Genomic DNA, 24394 nt, shown 5'->3' on the forward strand with positions numbered 1-24394 from the left:
CATTTCCCTAATTAGTTTGGGAATAGGGGCATAAGACTATATAATTTGGGTGAAAAGAGCATAAGGCCATTTTGTCCCATGAAATTCAATATCTTTTTATGAATGTGGTATATGCCTTTACAGGGCATCAACGAAAGATTACTATATTAAATTGGAACCTAAATGTCAATTTCAGGACTCATGACCTCGTCTTTTACTTATCCTATGGGAAACCAAAGCGTCCTTTTGAGTTAGAGTTCATTATTCATATTATAGTGTTACAATTAAGTGTCCAATATTTAATCTTTGGAACTTTTTGAAAATAAAATTTTCCTTAGTAGTGACAGCTACGATCCTTTGCTTATGGATATGATAAAAGATCTGGATGAAAATATGGTAGTAAAAAAATAATATTTTGATCTCTAGAAGTTTAATTATAGCAGTGAATAATATTTGGACAATTACACCACAAACAAAACTAGAAAGTTAACTATTTTTATATAATTATATGTGTTAAAAAAAAAAAAAAAAAAAAAAAAAAAAAAAAAAAAAAACCTTCTTCTTGCCCCATTTGTCAATGGGAGCACATAGATTTGGTTAGCCTTTAACAAATTGGTAAGTTAATGAAGAATTGATATAGTGTTGCACATTATGTAGTCTTTAAAAGGTGTTCTAGTATTTAGCAAAAAAAAAAAAAAGGGTGTTCTAGTATTTTATTTGCTAACTTCTTTCCCTAGTACAATTTGTTATATGTTTCTATACATAGTGTTGTAGAAACTCGATACTCTTACTAATTCAACATTGAAAAGGTTGCTTAAGTATTACATTTAGGACAGTGTTTCTGCACAGATAGGTGCTATTGAGCCCTAAATTTGGGCTGCCATTAGTAAAAATAAAAATAAAATTTGCCTATTTTTAACACAATTTTGATTAGTTTTATATAGACGAAAATAATATTTTAGTCCCTACATTTTGTAGTCATAGTCAATTTGGTCTTTACATTTTAGTAGCAATCAATTTAGTCTTTATTGTTTTCAAATTGCAATCAATTTGGTTCCTACTGTTAACTTACTAATGGAAAATGTCTATGTGACAAATGGTATGCACCATAACACACTTGGCCCAACCGAAATCAGCCATATCAATTAAAAATTCAAGTCATATCCACGTTAGCAAATTTCATGAAACCATCCATTCTTTCCATTAGACATCCAACACTACTTTCCAGGACAAAATTGGCTTCTGCCCTTTTCGAGCAAAATAAATAGCGTTCTACCCCCTTTCCCAAACTAATTAGAGAAATGCCAATTTTTTGAAAATCAACTTTCTCAAAATCGAGTTAAGTCTTATAGTGACATTTTTAAGGATCTATAGTGACGTTTTTAAGAACCTATAGTGACATTTTTAAGAACCTATAGTGGCATTTTTTAACTTAAGCTTCATGAAATCGAGTTATAGGTAAAAAAATTGCATGTAATTCAACTTCATGGAAATCGAGTTACAAAACGTCACTATAGGCTCCTTAAAACGCCACTACAGGGCTCCAGGATTTTTTTTTTTTTTAAATCGATTTTGAGAAAGTTGAGTTTCAAAAGAGGGGTATTTTTCTAATTAATTTGGGAAAGGGGGTAGAATGCTATTTATTTTGCCCGAAATGGGCAAAGGCCAATTTGTCCCTACTTTCCCTTGTCTCTCCATTCTTTTCATCTGATCTTCATCATCCATCACCACTAGCACCAAGGGTCATTTGGACACCCTGACTTAAATTTTTTTTTTTTAAAAAAAATCTTTTGAAAAAATTGAATTTTAAATTAATGTGAGTCATTGACCAACTTAAAAAAAAAAAAAAAAAAAAAAAAACTTGATCATCCTAAATAAAAATTTGTGCTCATTAAAAATAAAATTCAACCTCTTCAAAATTTTAGTTTGTTGAATGTTGAACAAAAAAATAGCGAGAAATGCTATGTTCACAACACTTTCATAATAAATATGAAGTAGCAGGTTGTTACTAGTGGATGAAAAAATAATTTCAATGATGGATTCAAATTAGAATCGGTAAAAACTTACTATCTAGACTTTGTTGTAAAAGTGTTGCAAAAATGTTATGGACGTAATATTTTTCAAATATTGCCTAAACAAAAAAATTAACCTAAAAGCGCAAATCAAACTTTAAATTGTGATTTTTTTAAATTGTATTTTTAAAGGGCATATTTTAAAATTGCTATTTAAAAAAAATGCACATTTTTCAAATAACTAGTTTGTTAGTGCTTGCTTTAGTTTTTAGTCAGAATTTGTTGGATTTATGAGATACATTTAAAAAAAAAAAAAGAATTTTGTTTATATTGTTACTTTTTTTTTATAGGTGTTTATATTATTACTTATTTAGGCAATATGTTGGTAATTGAATGGGAAATCAGTAGCTTAATGATTGATTGGTTGTCTTAATTGAAAATGATGTAGTTGATAACATTGATAATGAAACTATCATATAACGATTTCAAAATATGAAAACTTGTGAATGAAAATTTTAAAATTTTATGAATTTGCATGTTCTTATTTTATTTTATTTATTTCATTAAATTTAATTTTTTTAATAAACACCTTAAAATAAATTCCTGGAATTGCCACTAGCGAAGAGGGTGGGAGGGGAAGATCAAGATGAGGAGTAACAGAGGAATGGCTGGGATTAAGAAAAACTAGATCAGTTAACTTTTCTAACATGGATGTGACTTGGACTTTTAATTGATGTGGCTGGTTATGGTTGGGCCAAACTTGTCATATTACATGCCACATAAGCCTTTTAGTTCACACTGTTTGTCACATTGTATTTTTTGTTAGTGAGTTAACGGTAAAAACCAAATTGATTGCAAGTTGAATTTAACAAGGACCAAATTGATTGTTACCAAAATGTAAGAACCAAATTGACTATGACCACCAAATGTAGGAAACAAAATAGTGTTTTCACATTTTATATATAATAGTTAGGTTCTTGTGTGAAAGTTCTCTTGGTGTACAAAACACTAATGAATGTTTAGACCTCCAATTTTAAATATAACCAACACAAGCTTATACTTAAACAATAAATGTGCTGAATAATAAGTACAAGCAAAAATCCAAACAGATAAACAACTCTACGCCATAATTAATCACAACACGGCAGCAATTAAAAGGCAAGAGTAAGGGTTAGAGAGGAAACTGAAGAAACTGAAGAACTCGGTGAAAAACCTCTCCATCGCCCTCCAAGCAATAAAATGATCTACTAAAGAATAAAGTTGGGATACATGAATAGCAGTAGACCCTCTAAGCCTAATCTATTCAATGCACCTAAACCCTTCAACCTTCTTGTTCCAACAAGGTTAAGCCTAACCGTGTCTTCTTTAGCTTCTCGAATCTCACAATAACCCTATTGCATCAACCAAATGAATTGGTCATCTCTGAACTGCTTCCTAAGCACCAAAATACCTCCTCACTGATATGGGTATGGTGAGATAATGATTTGGCAAATGAGCCTCTCAAGGATATGTCAATGGACAGGGTGAGAGTAGAGGAATTTAGAGAATTAAATGTCTAAGATTGTGGATGAGTCAATCTTGGTTTTCTCTCTCAGAATTCTCTCTAGAAACTCTCTGCATTTCGTGGGTATAAGGATATTTATAGTAGGGCACGTGAAGAATGTGAAAAGTCATTTTTCTGCAAAACAGAGCATTTTGGCAACTCAGTCTCATGAGTGGGATGAGTTATGAGTTAACTGCTAGGCCAGACTGTCAATTTTTGTCATGTAGTGCTCCAGTTGTCGTGACCCTTTAGCTTCTTACATGCTTCACACGTGTGGCATTTTGGCGAGTTGCCAGTCGCGAGTCACTCCCGAGATCCAGTTGCGAGAAATCTCTTGAATGCTCACACACTTGAATTCTTCACACTCTTCTCACACACAATCCTTACATTATTCCCACCTAAATATAGGGTATTTAATTGCTGAAATACAAACAAATTTGGCATGAAATAAAGTCAGCATATGGTTGAATAAATTTAACCTTACATTGTGTTTTCAATATTTGTCGATCCAAGGTCTACTCAAAATTTAGTCGTGCATTGCATCTGCTATGACTCCATGACACCCAAAAAAATAATTCAAAAGACACATAAAAATAAATAAATATTTGCATTTTTATTTTATCATAATGATATTTACATTCTTGAGTTGGCATGAAACATGTGTATATGTATCGATCACTATGTGAGCGTTTGGATTCAGCGGAAACGCTGAATCCCGCGTCACGTTTTCCTTTTTTTTTTTTCTTTTTTTTTGCTTTCACGTGTTTAAGGGAGCAAAATTTATTGTTCATGAGACAAATTTTACTATTCACACACTGTTCATCACTGTAGCAGCACTGTTCATACATTAAAAAATATTAAAAATGGGTCCCACGGTACTATTCATACATTTAAAAATTATTTTGCTACAGTGTTTTCAGTTTCAGCAACAATAAGTTAAATCCAAACGGACCTTATATCATGCAATTTCAAGCTTGCAAACACATATGTTATGATCAAATCAATGCACGTCATGTCTTCTCGCATTTGATCCGTACAACTCTGGATCTTGTCCATTGTTTGAGAAGCTTATAGAATTTAAGTCACATGAACTGATTGAGTTGGAGTGTGTCAGGGGTGCCTGAGGGTATGTCAGATTTCATTGTGGTTTCGTTTAGGTAGCGTTTTACGAGTGTGGGAGTTCAAGGACTGTAACAATGAAGGTGGAGGCAAATGGCTCTTGGAGCACGAAGTGTTTTTCAACCAATTGGTTTCAAAAAAAAAAAAAAAATCTCCTTGGCTCACACAATATGTCCCACAGAAATTTCCCTTTGTCACAGTACTGGCTTTTCATCCTAATGATGGAGATATCTTGTATTTGGTGATTGAAATGAATGTTGCATTATGCAACTTGAGGTGCAAAACAATAAAAGTCTTTTGTGATATTCCTCACGGCTATGAAGATAGGTGCACTATCATCAACTTTGTCCTACCATGTTGGCCAACTCCCATTCCATAATTAATGCCCACCTAATAGATTGTGTTGCTTGTTAGCATCTTCAGCTTTGGGTTTTGTGTTTTGTGATTGTGTTCATGCTATTATTGTTGATTTATCTAATTATTGTTAGTATTTGATCATCCCATCATCTAATCTTGTGGTTCTTAACACTTATTTTCTCTACATAATGAAGTGTGTTTCTTTAACTGATGGCATTGGTGATCACTTGTTTTAGTTTTACATTCAACAATATATGGATATTACAAGGCATAACAACTTTCCTAGCAGAGAAACACAACTCCAACTCCCAACAAACAGTTTGATCAAACTTTCTATTTAGTCATCAACATTGAACTTACAATATATGTACCCCTAATATATACAGTCATTCCTTTCTCTCCACTTGTGTATGGACTTCTCTTTGTATTCCATTTTGAAATGTCCCAAAATTAAGATTTCTTTGAAAAATTAAACCCATTATTTTATTACTAACATTTTCATTATGCCACTGGAAATTAGGAATACTTGTATTAAAATATGAGTTGAATAATAAGATTGAATTTGGATGTGGCTTGGCTGTTATAGAATTTAAATTTGAAGATAAGTTTTATAATGTAATTAGCTGCAGACCCACACGATGCGTGAGAATATATAAATATTATGTAATCGGTGTAATATATAAAAAGTAATAAATAATTGAAGTGTTGTATATATTTTTTTTAAAAAGATTTCTATAAGTATTTTAAAAAAAAATCTTTTTAACTCTACAAAATTACAAAATATAGAACTAATATTCTTCTAATTTCTATTGTAGTGTGTTATATTTTCCTAATATACAATTAAAATTTATAAGTTCAAATTTATTATTCAAATTTCTCATCTCTTAAGGAATAGTGAGATTATAATGATAATTAAAACTCATTACAAAATTACAGTGCTAACTTAACCAAAATTAAGATGATGCCAAAGGAATATAATATAGACTTTATAATAATTTATTACTCAAACAATTAGTAGGCATATTCAAATTCGTAGTCATGTAGATTGTGTTTTGATATAACTCAAATTCCAATTTCCAAAATAAAAACTAAGTATTAACTCAAACCAAAACTCAACCAAAGCTATAAAAAGGAGAGAAATGACTTTGTGATGCGAAATTTTTTTTTTAAAAAAAAATACCAAAATGGAAAGAAGAAGAGTCAAAATATAAAAAAGAGATAAGAATGATGGAAGTGTAACAGTAGAGTAAAGAGTAGCGGGAGAGATAAAAAGACAAAGATGAAGGGGAAATGAGTTTTTTTTTTTTTTTTTTTTTTTTTTTTAATGAATAGGGAGAAGAAAAGTTTAAAAGAGAAAATAATATGTAGAAAATAAGTAGCAAAATTTATTGCATATATATATTTAAAATGATAGAAAGAAAATGGTGGCATGACTGTTGATATAACTTAACAGGAGCATAACAATAATAAATGTTACGTTTTTGCGTTGCGCGGTTTTATTATGAACTTATAAAATATAGTCTATTTTATCTTACAAACAATAACGAAATAAATAATTATTATAATAATGAAAAGAATAAATTGTATTGGTATAATAACTATCAAATATAAAATGATAACACCTAAATAAAAAATTATTATTTTGGAACATATCAATTGTGTTTTAATGAGAATTTGGTACCTTTGGGAGATTTTTGAATACCTTTTTGTACATTATATTTTTAGTGTATCCTTATTTTGGTTTGTCATAGTTCTAAATGAACATACTGCCTTCTTTTATAGGTCAAAGTGTACCACTCTAATTAAAAAACAGTTAGCCAAAGCTTTTATGTGTTTGAACGATTTTCCTCTCACAATTTTAGTGGGACTATGTCCTTGCAATTTAACAAGGTGCAATCCTTGCAATGTAACTCAACAGATCCAATTGGAGCTTGCTACATCAATTAAACCAAGTAAACTCCACCTTCTGACAGACTGAGCAAGGCAAAAAAATTGATGCTACCGCCTTCTTAAAGAAAAGGATGAAAAAAAAAAAAAAAAAAAAAATCAGTCATTATGGCTGAAGGTGCAGATGTGGAAATTCTTACTGCTCTTTATATTTTCTTTTTCAACAAAATAATTTTAAAGAAACTACACAAATTCCACACAAATTCCATTGATCAAGACAACCCATTTTTTGAAATCCATTATCATTTTCAAACTTGGTCACCTCATAAAAAAGATCATACAATTCTACTAAGTTACAAGACTTTTGATAATTATATATGATTTTGAACAATAAAAGGTTGGTGAATATTGTTCATTAATGAAAGTCATTCTATCTTATTAGTTCAAATAATATAATTTCATCTAAAATTAGATTAACTATTAGTATAGATTTGTGAAGAGGCTAAAAAATTTTAGTGGGGATTTTTATTAGATATACATAGGGAAAGGGCTGGCCCTAGGCCTAGGCCATTTAGGCCATGGCCTAAGGCCTCCTAACATAGAAAGGCCGGGCCCCCAAATTAATATGGGGCAGTAAGGGTTTTTTTTTTTTTTTTTTTTTTTTTTAAAAAAAATTAAAAAAAAGAGCGAGTTACTTGCATTTTTTTTTTTTAAATCTCATAAGTTTAATAAATTGATATGTCACCGATCACAATAAGTAATTCAATACTCATTTATTCTTTTATTGAAATGTCATATCAATTTGTAAGTTTTTTATAATAAAATTTGTATTAACTTTAGCATCTTTTTCACTCACAAAAAAAAAAAAAAAATTATGAATTAATAGAAATACAACACAATCACCAATTTACCATTAAGTGAATAAAAATATTAAAACTAATACAAATTTTAAGACAAAAATTAATAAACTAATATGGCAAGAATTTTTTTTTTTTTTTTGAGAGGGAGTTTCAACCTATGTCGTCCGCTCCTGATGATAGCTCTTTATCATCAGACCAAGACACCAATCAGTTTTTGGTGTAGGCGGGGATTGAACCCCAGATCTCTTATACAACCATCAGAGACTTTACCGGTTGATCTAACTGGAACCCACATAATATGGCAAGAATATAATTGGTACTACTCAAACAATATAATAAATTGAATGTTTTAAATAACTTTTTTTTATTGGTAACACGTCAATTTGTACATACTAGCTCACTCATAGTGAATTAGTCTCAATAATTAGTAAGAATTAATAATAGATTTGAAATTAAAAAAATAAACTAAATATTATTTAAGTGATATTTAGATATAAAAAGGGCAGTTAAAATTTTGGCCTTAGGTCTCAAACTATCTTGGGCCGGCCCTGCACAGGAAAAGAACAAGTTAATCAAGTTGCTGGTTGAAGTGAATCCTGTTTGCACTTTCTTTGTCTATTGAGAAAACTGAGGAAAACACAGTAATGTGAATTTTGGGAGTTCGGTTTCAACCCAAGTTTGTGCTTTTGAATAGATTGAGACCAACGGTCAGGATTTCTTAGTTTCACATCCCCTAGCTTACATTTTAGAGTACAAGTTTTATTAGTACTCTCTCTGTACAATGATGACAATCAGATACAGCTCAATTCTCAATTGCTACGATTCTCAAAGTCTTTTTTTTTTTTTTTCAATAAGACGATTCTCAAGGTCTTAATTATACTATTTGTTAATATTTATCCACTGTTTTTTTTTTTTTTTTTTTTTTTTTTTTTTTGGAATTAATTATATATGTAAATTTAATTTGAAAACTTTCGGCTTTCCATTCCAACACGGATTAGGAATTCTATTCTGATTGGGTCTATGAAATCTATTTTCTTCCATTATATTATACATAGGCAGCTACACCTATATTGCTTGGATGTAAAATTTGCAATGTGTGTAATGGATCTGTTGCAATGTTCTCAAAAACTCCGAGGCAAACGCAGACGCAGAAGATCAATGAGTTTGGACAATCTCCCAGATGGTCTATTGTTAAAAATTCTGCTTCACCTGCCTTTACAGTCTGTATTTCAATGCAAATGTGTATCAAATCGCTGGTGCTCTTTAATCTCTACTCCTTATTTCACACACCGCTATGTTAGCCACCTTCACACAAACCTTCAGCCCTTTACATTGCTGTTCGAGTGCAAAGATGATCAGTCAATAACTCGTGTCCTCGCAACCAATTCAGATGAACCCGAATTGAAATCACTTGCTGCCTATGTACACAGACAGAGTGAGCATCTTTGGCTTGAAGCTTCTAGCAACGACTTGCTCTTATGGCGCGCAAAAGATGATGAGGAGCCTATTCCGATGAGCGTTTACTATGTGATAAATCCAATCACTAGGCAATGTGTCGAGCTCCCTCCCATCCCTCTACCTTATCATCGTTCATGGATTCAGGCTGGGTTAATTTGCAGCTATGACTACAACAAGAAGCAACTCAGTTACAGCGTGGTGCTCATTCCTTATTTTCATGACAAGTTAAGGGAATTCAAGGTATACATATTCTCATCCAACACTCGGGAATGGAGCGAGTCGATGGTGTTGTGTCTAGATCCAGAGGGATTTGAATTGACTCACTTCGCACTTTGTGCTGTTCCTTATAAAAGCTTGCTTTTTTGGTGCAGTAACAGTGGCCGTCTTCTCGGGATTGATCCGTACAACACTAGATGTTGTCGAGCAGCCTATAGGATGGGAGTCAGACAAAGAAACTGATTGTTTTGGAGTGTGTCGAGGGTGCCTGAGAATATGTCAGATTTCAATGTTCTATACTCGTTTCAGTAGCATTTTACGTATTTGGGAGCTCAAGGACTATGATAATGAAGGCGGGGGCAAATGGTACTTGGAACACGAAGTTTCTGTCAACCAATTGGTCTCAAAAAAATCTCCATGGCTCACTGAAGATGTACAACAGAAATATCCTCTTTTCTTAGTGCTAGCTTTTCATCCCAATGATGGAGATATCTTGTACTTGGCGATTGAATTGAAGGTTTTATTATGCAACTTGCGGAGCAAAACGGTAGAAGTCTTTTGTGATGTTCCTCACGACCCTGACACTCGGAATGGTAAGTGCAATATCATCAACTTTGTGCTCCCAAGTTGGCCAACTCCCATTCCTTTTGCTCCCTCACAGAATGGCGCCTGATACTAGAAATTATTGTTTGGGCTTCTGAATTATGATTTTCCTTTTTGGTTGTATAGATCATCAATTACCAATTGTCATAGTACAATCTAATCTATTTGTTATTTTAGACCTGCTGTATCTGCACTATTAGTTCTAGTTCCATAATTATGTTAATACCACCTAATTTCTTGTATTGCGATGGAGAGAGGATTTGAACCTTGAATATCTTGGAAATGCATGCTAAAAGGTATCAACTAGTTGAGTTACAAGGCTCTTGGCTATTATTGTTAACTACCTGTGAACCCATGCATTACGCGTGATAATATCGTATTTTTATTTATTATAGTAACAAACATAAATGTAATATAAGAGAAAAATCATAAACCATAAATATAAATATGAAAAATCATTTTTTTTTTTTATGTATTACTCTTCTTAAAAAAAAGTTTATGTATTATAGGAACAATCATAAATCATAAATAAAATTTTTTTTGTATCAAAATGAAAATAATACAATTTTTTTTTCCAGAAATTCAAAAGGCATGTTAATTAAAATATTCATTTTTTTAATAAAAGTTATTTATAACATTTTGTGAATCATAAAAAAGAATATAAAATTTGAAAATTATTCTTTTAGTTTTAAACAAACTTTCTCAAGCCTATTTTTTCTGCCGTATAATCCAAAACACTGAAAATGTAACTAAAAAAATTAATAAAACTTAACAATGATTAATTGGACCAATTAGGAAAATAATTTGTTGTTGATAATCTATTAAGGTTACTTTCTTAGCCAAAATTACAATTTCGTCCACCTAAAACATATTATCAAATAAAAAATTATTAGAAAAATCTAAGAATTAAAATTTTCAAGAGAGAATAACCAATTTTTCAAGACAGAATAAAAAGAAATTTATAGAAAATAATATGAGAAGAACAAAAAAGTAAAAATTAAAAATATAGTAATAAACACTAAATTATCCAAGTCATGTTATGTAATAAAATAACATTATATTTTTTATATACTATCTTTATAATACTATACAATAACATCTATGAAATCAAAGAGAATTAAAAACATAGCAACTTAAAAACACAAAACTTAATCACATCAACTTAAAGTAGAGTTCCAAATAAAACAAAAACTCATCAACCTAAAGTAGAGATGCAAAAACAAAAAAAAAAAATGGAGAGAGAGAAAGAGAGAGAAATAACATTTTGTGTGTGGGAAAACTATGTATAGAATAGGTAAGAGAATCATAAATTTATAGTAAGAGGTGAAGAGTAAGAAAACCCAAAAATAAAAGAAGATAAATGGATAGATGAAAAATGATATTAAGGTAGATAGTAGTAGGAAGATGAAAACGTAAAAGGAAGGAGAAACTTAGAGAAAGTATAACAATAAATTGAGAAATTAATAAGGAAAAAAAGTTTAAAATAAGAGAGAGAATGTTGAAAATGGGTGGATGAATTGGTCGTGGAAGTGGCTTAATAGGAGCGTAGTAACAATAAATGTTACGTTTTAGCTTTTGGATATATATAAATATAAATTAGTAGCAAACTAGCACGATGTGCAAAAAAAAATTGATGATTTGTTTTTTGTTAAGTGAAAAATGAAAATAGTGGCTATAACTTATAAGTGTTAGTCCCAAATTCTTCTTAAAATAATATGATTATTTTCTAAAAAAGAATAATTGATACAATATATTAGATTTTCTAGATCAAGTAATCTATATTTGTTATTTAAAAATGTTTTAAATTTTGTCATTTTTTTGAAGGAAATATAATGCAATTTACATTCATAAGGCAAGATGTTTTATAAATATTGTAAGGTGTGGTTGGATTTTTTTATAGTACTCTTTACAAATGGTCAATTCTATATATGTCTTAAATAGCTTAAAGAGGAAGAAAATATTAATAAATCCATTATTTATATTAGAAAAAATAATTTTACTAACGTAAACCCTTAGAGCATATGTTAGTAAACAATTTTTAGGAATTTTTTTCTATAAGAAAACAAAAAAGTGATTAACTTCTTTTACTGCTTTTTCAATTTTCATAAAAAAATTTACTAAAATGAATGATTAATATACCCTAAGGGCATATATTAACAGAACCAAATTTTGAAAAAAAAATACAAATTTTTAATAATATAAGGAAAATGTAATTTTAATTGTTGGAATTGGTGATCACTTGTTTCACTTTTACATTCAACAATGGATATCACAATGCATAAGAACTATTTTAGTAGAGAAACACGACAGTGTCTCACCATAAACAGTTTGATCCGTTTGTCATTTGGAAGAAACTTCCCTATTTGATAATCCTTAACCTTGAACTTAAAATATATCTTACCCCAACATATATATTCTATTCCTTTCTCTCCACTTGTGTATGGACTTCTTTCTAGTTGCATTATGCTTCTCTCCTTCACATGAAAATGATAAAGCATAGATAAAATTTTTAATGTTATGTACTATACATTTTTCACGGGTGATGGACATGCATCCTTTACATTTAATATTATAGCTGCTCAGCCTCTCCTCATTCCTTTATATATACGAGCTTATGCTCTCTTTGTAATACACATTGAGAAATATTTGAGAAGCACCAAGCGTAAAGAGAAATATATATCTATTTCAAAAATAATATGCTGTGGTAGATAATTACTATACAAGAAGCAATTTAAATATAATCTTATCTTTATATTTTCTTTTCTTTTCTTGCCTATATGTTTCCTCAAGCTTTAGGCATACCATAACTTTGAGCATGAGTTTGTAATTTTGTACCGAAGTCGGCCCAACAACAAAACAGGCCCAAATTGTTTTTTAATCAAGAAATCTTTGCCCACAAAAGGTCTCGGGTCGATCATATACCCGACCCGAACTCGAAACTAGTATCAATCAAAATCTCTGCTATACGGCTATGCCTCACTCTCAGAGACAAAAACACACACACACACTTCGTACTTCACACTTCCCAAGGATTTCCATGAAGATGGGCTCAGTAACAATGAGTTTCGCTTCAATCTTAGCCAATGGCTGCAGAAGTATAAGTCCTCCTGTGACCCTTGTGCGCACGTTAGCAACCACCCATGTTGCTCTCAGCAAGAAGCACCATAACAAGCACTTGGTGGCTGCTTGGTGTTCTGGGTGTTCAAATATTAGTGCTTTTGCATGTGAATCCTCAAAGTCAGATGTTGTACACGCTGCTACTACTACTTCTGTTAGTGGGTATGTCAAAGTTAAAGTTTTTATTGCTTCTATATTGTTGGATGCCTGTAATTTTGGCTTTTTTTTAGGTTTGGTTGAAATGAATCTTGTTTGCACTTTGTTTGGCTTTTGAGAAATCTGAGGAAAGAACAGGAATTTGAATTTTCTTAGTGTTATTATATCATAAATTTCGTTTCTTTAGAACCCCATGGTACACAGTCAGCCGGGGACCAGAAAGTGGAGGTCACTGGTTCCAAATTCCACTCTCACTCATACAAAAAACCAAAAAAAGTCACATCTTTTGTTAATGGGTAATTCATATTTCCAGTGCTTGCAGTTACTGCTTATAGTTTGTTGAGTGACTGTGAGTTGGTTTATTTCTTAGCTGAAAGTATATTTTTAGATAAATTATAATGAAGTTTGCTTGCACTTGGTTTGTTGATGAGTAAAGTAAACTTAAACTGAGAAAAAGCTTAAGAAATGAGGTTTTGAATCTTCTTTTTTCTTTCCCTAATACCCCTTCTTATTCAATGGTTGCTTTAAAATATATTGCTCTAATTAAAGAACTTTTTTTTTTTTTTTGGTTGAATTCATAAATTGTTCTTTTGAAATACTTTGTAGTGCCTGTTCATTGTCTTGACTCTAAGACTCATTTTTGTTTAAGCTACCCTGAATATCATCGGCTACTTCCATGTCCCTCGGAGAATGGCCCGCCAAGAATCGAACACTTGGTTGTCTCAAAAGGTGGGCCTGTTCAAGAATATATCTGTAAAGCTCTGGATCTTCCTGCGCTGTGAGTGCTGCTCTTTTTTCTCAATTACTTTAGAGTTGTTGGTATTGCTGTATGATCTTTGATTTTCTGTTAGAATTTTTCAGGATGAAGTGATAAATGTAGAGTTTCATTCTTTGAAGGTTTGTTGCAGATCTCATCCATTTTGGAGCTGTATATTATGCCCTTGTATGTCCAAAGCCTCCTCCAAGTGCCACTGAAGAGCAAATTAGGATATTTAAAGAATTTACAGCTCCATCAGTTCTGAGAAAAAGAGTTTCCATCAAAGGGAAAACAATACGAGAAGCACAGAAAACTTTTAGGATAACTCATGTAGATCAGTTTGTTGAAGCTGGAACATACTTACGAGTGCACGTACACCCAAAACGCTTCCCAAGGTAAAGCATTATGTGTGACAGAGTTAACTATCAATTTTATTAGAATGATACTCATTGACATTTGAACTTTTATTAGGTGCTATGAAATTGACTGGAAATCAAGAATTATAGCTGTGTCTGAGTCCTATGTGGTTTTGGACAAGCCTGCCGGTACATCAGTATGTAATCAATCCATTAATTTCATTGTAATTATGTGACTTTACCAAAATTGTGCCTCAAATGAATTGATGTTCCATATAATTATTTATATAATTGTTTTGTATATGGCTAAATGCTAGAACTGCATAGTTTGGTTGTCCTTTCAATGCTCTTGTTTTTAGTTTCTCTTAAATAAAAGATATGTAAAACAAGGACATAATCATGGTTATTAATGTGTGTGTGTATTTCACATTTATTTATACATTCTTTATGATTTCTAAGTCACTCAATATCATTTACATGGCCTTTTTGAATGTTTGTTATTAGTTCATTGATTGCTTTATGCTTTTATGGTTTTTTTTATTTTTTATTTATTTTTATGTTAATTTTGATTAGGTTGGAGGAACTACAGACAACATAGAAGAAAGTTGCGCAACTTTTGCCACTCGTGCCTTGGGTTTTACAACCCCTTTGAAGACTACCCACCAGATTGATAATTGCACAGAAGGCTGGTACTGTACCTTATAGGATTAATCATCTTATAGAATATGTTGTTGGTTGCTATTGCTATTACCATTGATAGAGAGTGAATAGTGGTTTATAATTTACTTGCAGTGTTGTGTTGGCTAGGACCAAGGAGTATTGCTCTGTTTTTCATGGTAAAATTAGAGTAAGTTCTCTGGCATAGACTGTAGTCAGCAAGTCCTTCTTGCAGGGAGGGCAGGCTCCAATTACCCTGTAGCGGGAAGGCCCCTCATGCTGTGCATGCTACTCTGTGAGTGCATCCTTCTCACAGAGTAGATGCACAAAACTGGATGTATATATATTTTTAATTTACATTTACTTAATTTCAGTTTCCCTCTTTAGGCCGTTACTCTCATATGAATTTTCTTGTCATCAGGAGAAAAAGGTGAAGAAGCTTTATCTTGCTCTTGCTGCTGCTCCGGTGCCAATAGGAATAATTGCCCACTACATGCGTCCAGTTAACATGGCTCCAAGACTCATTTCAGAAGGTAACCACCTCAATCTAGCATAATGGTGATTATGGAAAATTGTCTCAAACCTTTGATGAGTTGCATTTTGTTATCTTGATGAAGGCAAACATGCATTGTGCACATATGCATTACTCAATAAGCCTTCTGATGCTAGAGCATCCAAGAGGCATGCTAAGGCCGAGCAGGCCCACTCATCAGCTTAGCTTGATCAGTGGTTAGCATGAGGTCCAAGTTGAAATAATTACTACGTAGAAAGGAATCATAGATTATTATATTCACATAACAGTGATTTGTTCAAATGGTGATCTTTTTACTTTTCCCCTGTTTGGGGTGAAAATGGTGATCTTTAAAATTCATTAAAGCTATCTTGGTTTTAGCCAAAAAGTGGAGAAATATATATTAGGACAATAGGACCTATGAAGTACAAAGTAGAAATTAGAAAATCATCACGTTTTGATCACTCTTTTGATAAGCTGTTTATTGAATGACAATATTGATCTAATTAGTTCTCTTTGTTTTGGAAAAGATGAATTGCTCCTGAAAAGAATCTATTGATTTGCTCCAGTAAAGGAATCTGTTGATTCTCTCCGAAAAGAAATCTATTGATTCTCTTCCAGTTGTTTGGGCTTAGGTGCAGTGATTTACTTCATAGTTGAGGTCTTTGGTTCAAGTCTAGGATGGCCCAGCTGTGCTATGCCTATGTAAAAGAATAAAGAAGTTGACTCTGTGCAAGCTCCCCTTTTTACCTACTCTAACATGGTAGCTAAATTTATGTGGATATTTCCTTCACAAACTCAAGTTCCTTACATGTAATTTTCAATAACTGGTTTGGCAAGTCCATTATTAAAATGATTGTTTCCGCAACTGGTATGATTAAGAAAGTATTCTCTCTGTTCTATATGGGAGGTGGGGTGTGGATTGAGTTTATCCCAAAACTTTTGTGGCATGCAGATTTTATTAAAGGATGGAACTTATGTCAACTTGAGGTCTTGGAATGCAAGGAGGTTCCGTGGCCAAATGCTGTCATTGAAAAGAAATATTGTGTGGAGGATTGTGGCTGGCCCTCCCAGCATATTGCATATGAGTGTAAAATCAACCTTCTGACTGGTCGGACTCATCAGGTTTGTCACTTGTCCTTTCTTTCATTGTTTTTCTAATTTGAATGGTAGTTATTCATTAACCCTGTGGTCTAAACCATGAAATTTTAGAATGAGTAAATGTATTAAAATAATGTCAAACTTTCCGACTCTGCTGTGGAGAGAAAAGGTTATAATTGCCCCTGCAATTTATTTCCTGCACTCCCTGACGTGCTTCTTTTATTGTTGACTGGGAATGAAATTGCCATTTGATTCTAAAGGCAAGGTTCAACTTTAGCTCAAAGGAAGATTTCTAGGAGTGTTTGAGATTCGGAGAATTTCTAGTTTGAAGGATTTCAGTTTTCTCAATATTTTAACTGAGCTTCTCAAGGAATTGACTCTGAATATCTGTCAAGGTTTATATGGTAAAATTAATTAATGTTGGTGGAGTAGCTTTTCTACAAATTTTATTTTATGGTTCTTTGGTTCAAATAGTGAAGCTATTGATAAGTCAATATTGAATATAGGTAATGGAGGCTGGTATATTTATTCACAGTTGGCTTTGTTATGTTATTAGATGCTATGAAAGGCAGAGAAACAAAAGGACCAGAAAATTTAGTCCTTTGGTCATATAAGTGAGAGAAGACCAGATCTATTACTTTGATAATAACTAGACTTACAATGCAGATTCGAGCACAGCTGGCTGCCTGCAGTGCACCATTGGTGGGTGACTCAATGTACTTGCCAGTTGCAATTGCAGAGATGAGAAGTCCTGGGCTTAACCCATTTGGCAGATACAAGCAAAATTATACTAGTGAGACTGATGAAGCAAAGGCTGTTACAGAGTGGATTGAACAACATGGAAAAGAACCAAATGTTGTTATTGGTCTTCAAGCTTGTCAGATTTCATGGGATGATGGTGAACACATGTATGAGGCTGGGTCTCCTTGGTGGAGATGTGAAATTGCTTAGAATAGGTACTTGAAGATATGGATCAACTGCAGCATTCCGTTAACTTTTAAGCTAAAGTTGAGGTTTGTCATATGTCACTATTATGTTAAAGTTCCTGACTTGGCTACTTCTGTTGATGTTAACTCTCTTGCAAATGAATTCAACAACTGTTTAATAATAGATAAAACACATCTAATGTGCAGGTATGTATTATTGAAGGCATGACTCAATTCAAGGAAGGATGAAATCTAAATGGCCCATGGTATGTTTGTTCACCTTTGCATCTCATGTAAGCAATTTTGATAAGGATTGTAAAGTGAAAAGTGAATTGCCAAAAAAAGTAGGGAGAAAACAGCTTACATAGAAGTAAAATTGTGATGTTACTAGAGAGAAACAAATTGCGCTTTCTATTGCTCCCCCCCCCCCCCCCCCCTCTTTCTCTCTCTCTAACAATTTTATGAATAGGGAGATCCGTCTCCTTTTTTGGGTCATTCTTACATTTTTACACTGCATTACATCTGCAGTGTGATTTATAACCATCTATGCTCTGGAATAGAGGAGCTTGGTTTTAAGATGTATGTACCATTCACTGTAATATATAAGGAAAATTTGTGTTGGGCTCAAGTGCCAGGGGTCAAGCGCCATATGTTGTCTATTGAATTGTCCTTATTTTTGTGGTTATCTTTAATTTTTATTTATTTTTTTCCTCCTTAACATTGTTTGCGATGGATGTTGGGTTGAATGTTTTAGATATGATCTTTTTCCCAATATTGCCTGTTTCTAGATTGTATTGATTGACAAACTTTTCATTTGTTTTCGAAACTGAGGTAAATGCTAAAGAATAGTATTAGCAAATTTCCTTGTTCTTTCTTTATACTTTAAAACACAAAAACATAAGGAATACATTAATACTGGAACTTTTGTTGATTAGGTCCTGGCATTAAGGTTACAACCTTATGCTTAGTGATGAACTGTTTGTACCAACTTGCTGACAATTTTGGAGTTCTCTTCAGTGTGGCATGATCAACGTGGTGAAGTCCAAATCTTACTGTATATCCAAATATCCACTCGAAGTTGTCAAGCAAGGACCAAGCGAAGTAACCCCTCACATCTGCTCCTTTTCTGATCACATATAAAAAGGAAAATGGAAAAATAAATATGAAGTTGTCTCAAAATCTCTTCAGCTCTATGAATGAGCTTCTCCAGCTATTTGATATGTGAAAGTTATCCCTGGAACTAAATCAGGTCCCTTTTGGAGCTGGTTTTCTGTCTTAATGAGTTGTCTAAACCATATGTGCTACAAAAAAATATAGTTACATGTAGGCTGGTGTAATGATCTTTTTAGTCAACATTAGAATTTGTAAGATAAGAAAATGATAGGCCATGATTCTGTTACTTATACTTGATAGCACAGCATGTTGGCATGTTCATACCTTATTGCCACCGATAGTGCATCTAGATAGCCAGCTATGTAGTTCGCTCTTCTGACATCATGGAGGAAATCTTCAATGGTGGAATTTGGATTGTAGACTTCGCCATACCCTATGGAGAGCAATTACATTTACTTTTAAAATATGTAAAGGAATTTTTATTTGAAGTGCTTCAGACCTTTACTTACCATTTTCTGTAATGAACATGGGTGTATTATTATATCTTTCCTTTATATAGGTAATGGTTTTCTCCAATCCTTGCGGGTAAACATTTAACCAATCTAGATCAGTCTGCACTGTAAAGTGTTAGCAACTACTTTAAGGTACAAGGCAGTAACTGTTATAAGTTGAGGTAACATACATATTCTCCAATGGGGACACCATTTCTTTGTGAACTCTGTAGGTAAAAACCTTCTGTCTTTGAAATCCCTGGTCCAGGCTCACATTTGGAGGAGATGCAGTCTTGGACATAGTAACTGGTGTAGTGATTGATGCCAATAAAATCCAATCCGTTCTTCAGTTTGTCCTTGTCGTTGTTTGAAAATTCTGGTAAGTTGGATCCAAGAATGTCATTCATCTCTGATGGATATCTCCCTAATATAATTGGGTCCAAGATCCTGCATCAAATTTCAGCCAAGGCATAAAATGTCGTCATTTTGAAATGTAGTTTCTATGTGCTTCTTTTTCCTTTTTGGACTAATGTGAATGTTTAGAGCTCTTCAAGTATCTAATTATTCCCCCAGGTGTGTCATTCTTTCATCTCACACACAAGCTAAGTGAAATTTTAGTGGGGAACCCTTTGGAGATGACCTTAAGTTGTTGGTTAGGAGATTTGTACCCAGAACCTCATGGATTACATGAGATATAGAAATCACTAGACCAAACCCTAACCCCTTAAGGATAAAGTTTATATGAATTTGTGTGAGCTGAATGAACTTGGAAAAATTCTTAAGAGTAAAATAAAATTGTTAAAAGATTAAAATAAGAGGCAAAGAAACTAACCAGTTTGTTAAAAAGGATTGAGCTCGTTTAGCAGCTGACGTGTCTGCTGTGGAGTTGCTAATAGGTTCAAACCATGCAGCATATAAGACAATCCCAATCATACCTCCTTGTATTTTCTGCATGATTACTTTTGTAGTAAGATGACAATGGCTCACTAATTGCTACCTTCCTCGCTCTTCCTTATAGGGTCAAACCATTTGGCAATTACATGTGGAGATAAGATAAAGGAAAACCACAAGTCCTAGAGGTTCATTGGAAACTACAAGCCATATGGCTCTCTCCCCAAAACACGATACCCTTCTGGTTTATGGTACCAATATATGTAACTATTGATTTTTAATACAGTGGTGTGGAATATGGATATTTAATTTCACACGTGTCTGAGCTTGGTGTCATATATTTTGTTTACAGTTGGTCCCAAGTCATGAGGGTTATAGTTGGGACGGTCGACATAAAATTCAATCGAAAAGTGTGGATATTTATCAATGTTACTGGCTGCCTACCTGGTATTTGCTTCGAAAAATATCAACTGCAGCTGCATGTGATAGGATAATATTATGGGCTGCTACAAACGGCTCCTTCTCTGAATCCCCATCATTACAATTTCCAAATGGGCTTGAGCAACGAGCTGGTGGATATATACCTGAGCGGTAACCACTTGTGACTTGGAGATTTGGCTCATTGAAGGTTGCCCAATACTTCACTCGGTCCCCAAAAGATTTAAAACAAGTATCAGAAAAATGTCGAAATTCTTCCCTGAAAATGTTAACAAGAAAAAAGTTACTACTTTCTGTGGCATCCTCAAATTTACATCAGGCCAGGTGCTCATGGTAATAATAATGATTTCTCAATTTGAGATTCAACTCATAACCTACCCAAGTAAGTCCTACACAATTGTAAAATTCACATACTATGAGAGGAATGTTACATATGTTGAATACATAAGGTAATAATTAGCGTTGGTGCAGTAAGTTTGCGCATATTACTGCAAAGTCAAAAGTATTGTAAGTTTTGCAGGCTAGAGGTTGGAGTTGAGGCACTTACTGTGATTCCGGACTAAGCCATCCTCCAAACCTATCCTCAAGTTCTTGAGGTATATCGAAGTGGTTTAAAGTAACAAATGGTTGGATCCCTGTAAATTTCATAGTTGATAAAACAAGTTCTTTAGATTTAGACAATAATGTCGAAAAATGGGGATTGGAAAAGTTGTTTCATAGTGGTATATGTGGACCGGCTTGTTCCAAGCAACAAAATGAGATGGAATTGAACCTTTAAGTAGGAGAACATCAATGAGCTTGTTATAGTGGTCAATTCCAGCCAAATTAACTTCTCCAAATCTGCCCGCTGCAAAATAATATGGATTTTAGATGAAATTAACGTCTTTTGTGTTGCATGATAGTTTTCAACTAAAATATTATTATACATGCAAATATAGGGAAGAAAAAGGGTAATGTTAAAGAGCTATGCTAGTGCCACATAAAGTTGCACAACTTGTGTCATAATTTGCTCACGTAATGAGTTGTGAGTAGTAGAAAGGTGACCCTATATGGACCTATCATCACCTATCTATCACTTACAACTCGTTATGTGGGCGAGTTGTGCCACTTTATGTGGCACAAGCATAATTCAATGTTAAAGGACATATTCTTTTCATGACTTTATTTATTTTTTATAACTTGTTAAGGTGATAAGTTGGTATTAGAGCAATATTACTTTTGCATGGTTTTGTCATTGACACCACTTTTATAATACATCAATTATAACATATTATTTTAACAAGGTTCTGATTAATGGATGTCTTTAGAGCATTTGTTAATGGACCATTTAAAAAAAGTTTTGATACAACTTTTATGAAAAATATTAAAAACTGTTAAAAAAATTAGTTTCTTTTTTACATTTCAAATAAAACATTTTTAAAAATATTTCATAAACTAATGTCTTTAGGGCATTCATTAACTTTTATTAAAAATTGTGAAAATATAAATTAGTAACAAATTACGTATTCATAAATTTATTTGAAAAGGAAACAAAAATAACTCACCAGGTAAGATTCTAGCCCATGATATTGAGAAGCGATAACTGTTCACTCCTAGCGATCCCATCAACTCTATGTCTTCCTGATATCCATATTAGAATTGATTAGGTCTTCTAGTGTTGAAAAGTGGCAAACCAACTTGAGGCAGGTTCTTTCTGGGCCAGGTTCCCAAAACAGCACTCCCTTTTGAAAATCTATTAATTTTCATCAAGTTTGTCGAGTATCGACCCCCTTGGGATGTTGCTTAGAACAGTGTCAAAATATTACTTATTAAAACAGAGGAGAAAACAATAGCAATGATTGGCGATGTTGCTTAGAACAGTGTCAAAATATTACTTATTAAAACAGAGGAGAAAACAATAGCAATGTTTGGCATCATGGGTGATAACAGAGCAGTTGTGCAATAGTCAATCAAAAAAGAAGATTTGCAAATCTATATATAATTATATATCCTAATAATTACTATATCATTTTCCACCTTATTAGTTATTATGTCTTCATCTTTTATCATTCGATATTCTTAAACAAATGAATCACAAACAAAATGGCATAGGCTATGCCGTGCTTGAAAGTTGAAACCTGATTCAACATTTTAAGATTGGGATAAGGCTCTCACAAAATCAAAAGTCTTATGCAATTAGTACAACTTTTGAGGTCTCATCTAATGTTCATTAATTAGGGATACGTGTCATCTAACATGTTTGTTCTAGTCACAACAATTTCTAATGGACATTTGTAGTGTGCGTTTGGGAAGCGTGTTTTGTGCTTCCCATGTCCATGTTTTGCTTTCTTTCTTTCTTTCTTTCTTTCTTTCTTCTTCTTTTTTTTTTTTTTTTTTTTTTTTTTTTTTTTTTTTTTGGACTAGCGCTTGGTGCACTGTTCACAAGACATGAACAGTGCACTAAGTCATATGAACAATTTTTTTAATTTTTTTTTAATTTCTCAGCAAAATAAGCGGTATCCAAACGTACCCGTAATGACTCTTTCAAACTAAGGTCAAAACCCCACACGTGTGAGACCCATTCTTATATGAGAAGAAAATTACATATATCTAGTATATAATATATTTTCTTGAGATTGCTAATTATTCTATAATCGTTTGTATATTCATGAAAAAATTATAGAGTACTCTGAGAATACTTATAAACAGGTATTTCTCTCTTCTCACATGAATTGTGAATCTCATCATGAATTTAATACGAAAACAATTATTATATCATATGAGAAGAGGGGGTACCTATTTATGGTATTCCAGTATATTTTATAATTGCTTATATTCATGTGGCATGTGTCATGGAACATTGCTGCTTGAGAATAAATATATAATTAACTAAAACGACTTGCATATAAAAAATGTGACCCATTACCTGCCATATTCGCCTAAAACCGAATAATATGACTCATTTTCTGTCCTTATCCTCGTTAAGAAACGTAGAATTCGACCCCAAAAAATGTCAAATAATTAGTCTAATTATCATAATCAAGTCACTATTACCACCTTTGGGCCCACAAAAACGATTTTGTATTCAACCACCTATAATGCAGGCACCACGCTGTGTATAATACACAATATAGATAGACACAAACAGAATCAATGAGACAAGATGTTCAACTTTATTACCATATACCGATAATAATGATCCACTGCAAGATCTCCATTACTTCCATCAATTATGTTACCTGCAGAATATAGTGGTGTGGATATTCCAATTTCAAAGTACAGAATTTGCTCTAGATACATACAAGTTTCTGATACTTCAAATGAATAAATTTGGCAGTGTTAGAACTAATTAAAAGTATGGCCCATCTCACCTGGTTTGTGAGAGAACACATCCCAGTTGTTTAAACCTTTACCATCACTTAAATAAGCACCTTCAAACTGCAACAATGAAATAAAAGAACAACATGAATGCTTGTATCTATTATCTGGTATTAACAGTAAGTATAGCATGACTGTTAAAAGAGGGTTTCTCTGAAGCATTGGGGTGCAGTTGACCTTTTTAACCATAGACAAACCTGATAAGCAGATGAGGCAGTTCCAAAGAGAAAGTAGCTGGGAAATGAAGATTGACCCAAGCTTTTGGCTAAAGTTGTGTCACCACATAATATTATGAGAGGTGAAATGAACATCTGCAGTATGAGAAGAATAGGTTTATGAATTGTAGAAGTTCCCATGGCAATCCGAGCCTTTCAGGCTTTTGCTATAACTAAAGTGGGTCTATAAATGCAAATGCATGCTTTGTATAATATGAGAGAGGTTGTGTTTGTTAGCGTGTGTGTGGTTTCTTAGGTGGAATCTGTCATTTTT

General features: G+C 32.8%; 3 protein-coding genes across 11 annotated transcripts; 2 read left to right on the forward strand and 1 right to left on the reverse strand.

The window, feature by feature from the left end:
- Nucleotides 1-8915: 8915 nt before the first annotated feature.
- Nucleotides 8916-10104, forward strand: LOC126728728 (putative F-box protein At2g19630). Its single transcript, XM_050434515.1, has 2 exons — nucleotides 8916-9616; nucleotides 9741-10104. The coding sequence occupies exons 1-2, from the start codon at nucleotides 8916-8918 to the stop codon at nucleotides 10102-10104; spliced, it is 1065 nt and encodes a 354-aa protein (XP_050290472.1).
- Nucleotides 10105-13008: 2904 nt separating this feature from the next.
- LOC126727133 (RNA pseudouridine synthase 6, chloroplastic) lies at nucleotides 13009-20537 on the forward strand. 5 transcript variants are annotated; one of them, XM_050432651.1, is made up of 11 exons: nucleotides 13013-13313; nucleotides 13957-14085; nucleotides 14205-14459; nucleotides 14536-14617; nucleotides 14994-15109; nucleotides 15213-15267; nucleotides 15499-15610; nucleotides 16544-16713; nucleotides 17356-17702; nucleotides 17823-17881; nucleotides 20238-20537. In XM_050432651.1, exons 1-9 carry the CDS (start codon nucleotides 13072-13074, stop codon nucleotides 17638-17640), a joined length of 1446 nt encoding a protein of 481 aa, XP_050288608.1. In that variant the 5' UTR covers nucleotides 13013-13071; the 3' UTR covers nucleotides 17641-17702; nucleotides 17823-17881; nucleotides 20238-20537. The 5 variants fall into 5 exon arrangements, with proteins under 5 accessions (XP_050288609.1, XP_050288608.1, XP_050288605.1 ...); XM_050432648.1 differs by lacking the exon at nucleotides 20238-20537 and adding an exon at nucleotides 18551-19269; XM_050432649.1 differs by lacking the exon at nucleotides 20238-20537 and adding an exon at nucleotides 18633-19269.
- LOC126727131 (beta-glucosidase 46-like) lies at nucleotides 18443-24394 on the reverse strand. Of its 5 annotated transcripts, none has more exons than XM_050432642.1 (12): nucleotides 24103-24393; nucleotides 23899-23965; nucleotides 23708-23766; nucleotides 22093-22168; nucleotides 21321-21395; nucleotides 21096-21183; nucleotides 20555-20807; nucleotides 20052-20167; nucleotides 19411-19666; nucleotides 19238-19340; nucleotides 19053-19161; nucleotides 18443-18741 (listed from the first exon to the last, which is right to left on the reverse strand). In XM_050432642.1, the coding sequence occupies exons 1-12, from the start codon at nucleotides 24259-24261 to the stop codon at nucleotides 18525-18527; spliced, it is 1578 nt and encodes a 525-aa protein (XP_050288599.1). In that variant the 5' UTR covers nucleotides 24262-24393; the 3' UTR covers nucleotides 18443-18524. The 5 variants fall into 5 exon arrangements, with proteins under 5 accessions (XP_050288599.1, XP_050288603.1, XP_050288602.1 ...); XM_050432645.1 differs by having other exon boundaries at nucleotides 18601-18741; nucleotides 19016-19161; nucleotides 24103-24394; XM_050432643.1 differs by lacking the exon at nucleotides 18443-18741 and adding an exon at nucleotides 18779-18916 and having other exon boundaries at nucleotides 24103-24394.

The sequence above is a fragment of the Quercus robur genome, chromosome 5, assembly GCF_932294415.1.
Source record: "Quercus robur chromosome 5, dhQueRobu3.1, whole genome shotgun sequence".
NCBI classification, from domain to species: Eukaryota; Viridiplantae; Streptophyta; class Magnoliopsida; order Fagales; family Fagaceae; genus Quercus; species Quercus robur.

Bases quoted from the DNA above. Each gene is read 5' to 3' on its own strand.
- LOC126728728 (XM_050434515.1), top strand. From the start codon at position 8,916: ATGAGTTTGGACAATCTCCCAGATGGTCTATTGTTAAAAATTCTGCTT. The intron at 9,617-9,740 runs GTACAACACTAG...TACTCGTTTCAG, and splicing joins CGTCTTCTCGGGATTGATCC to TAGCATTTTACGTATTTGGG.
- LOC126727133 (XM_050432651.1), top strand. From the start codon at position 13,072: ATGAAGATGGGCTCAGTAACAATGAGTTTCGCTTCAATCTTAGCCAAT. The intron at 14,460-14,535 runs GTAAAGCATTAT...AACTTTTATTAG, and splicing joins CACCCAAAACGCTTCCCAAG to GTGCTATGAAATTGACTGGA. The intron at 15,611-16,543 runs GTAACCACCTCA...TGTGGCATGCAG, and splicing joins TCCAAGACTCATTTCAGAAG to ATTTTATTAAAGGATGGAAC.
- LOC126727131 (XM_050432642.1), bottom strand. From the start codon at position 24,261: ATGGGAACTTCTACAATTCATAAACCTATTCTTCTCATACTGCAGATG. The intron at 23,767-23,898 runs GTGAGATGGGCC...TATATTCTGCAG, and splicing joins TGTGTTCTCTCACAAACCAG to GTAACATAATTGATGGAAGT. The intron at 20,168-20,554 runs GTAGGCAGCCAG...GTAATCATGCAG, and splicing joins TTTTTCGAAGCAAATACCAG to AAAATACAAGGAGGTATGAT.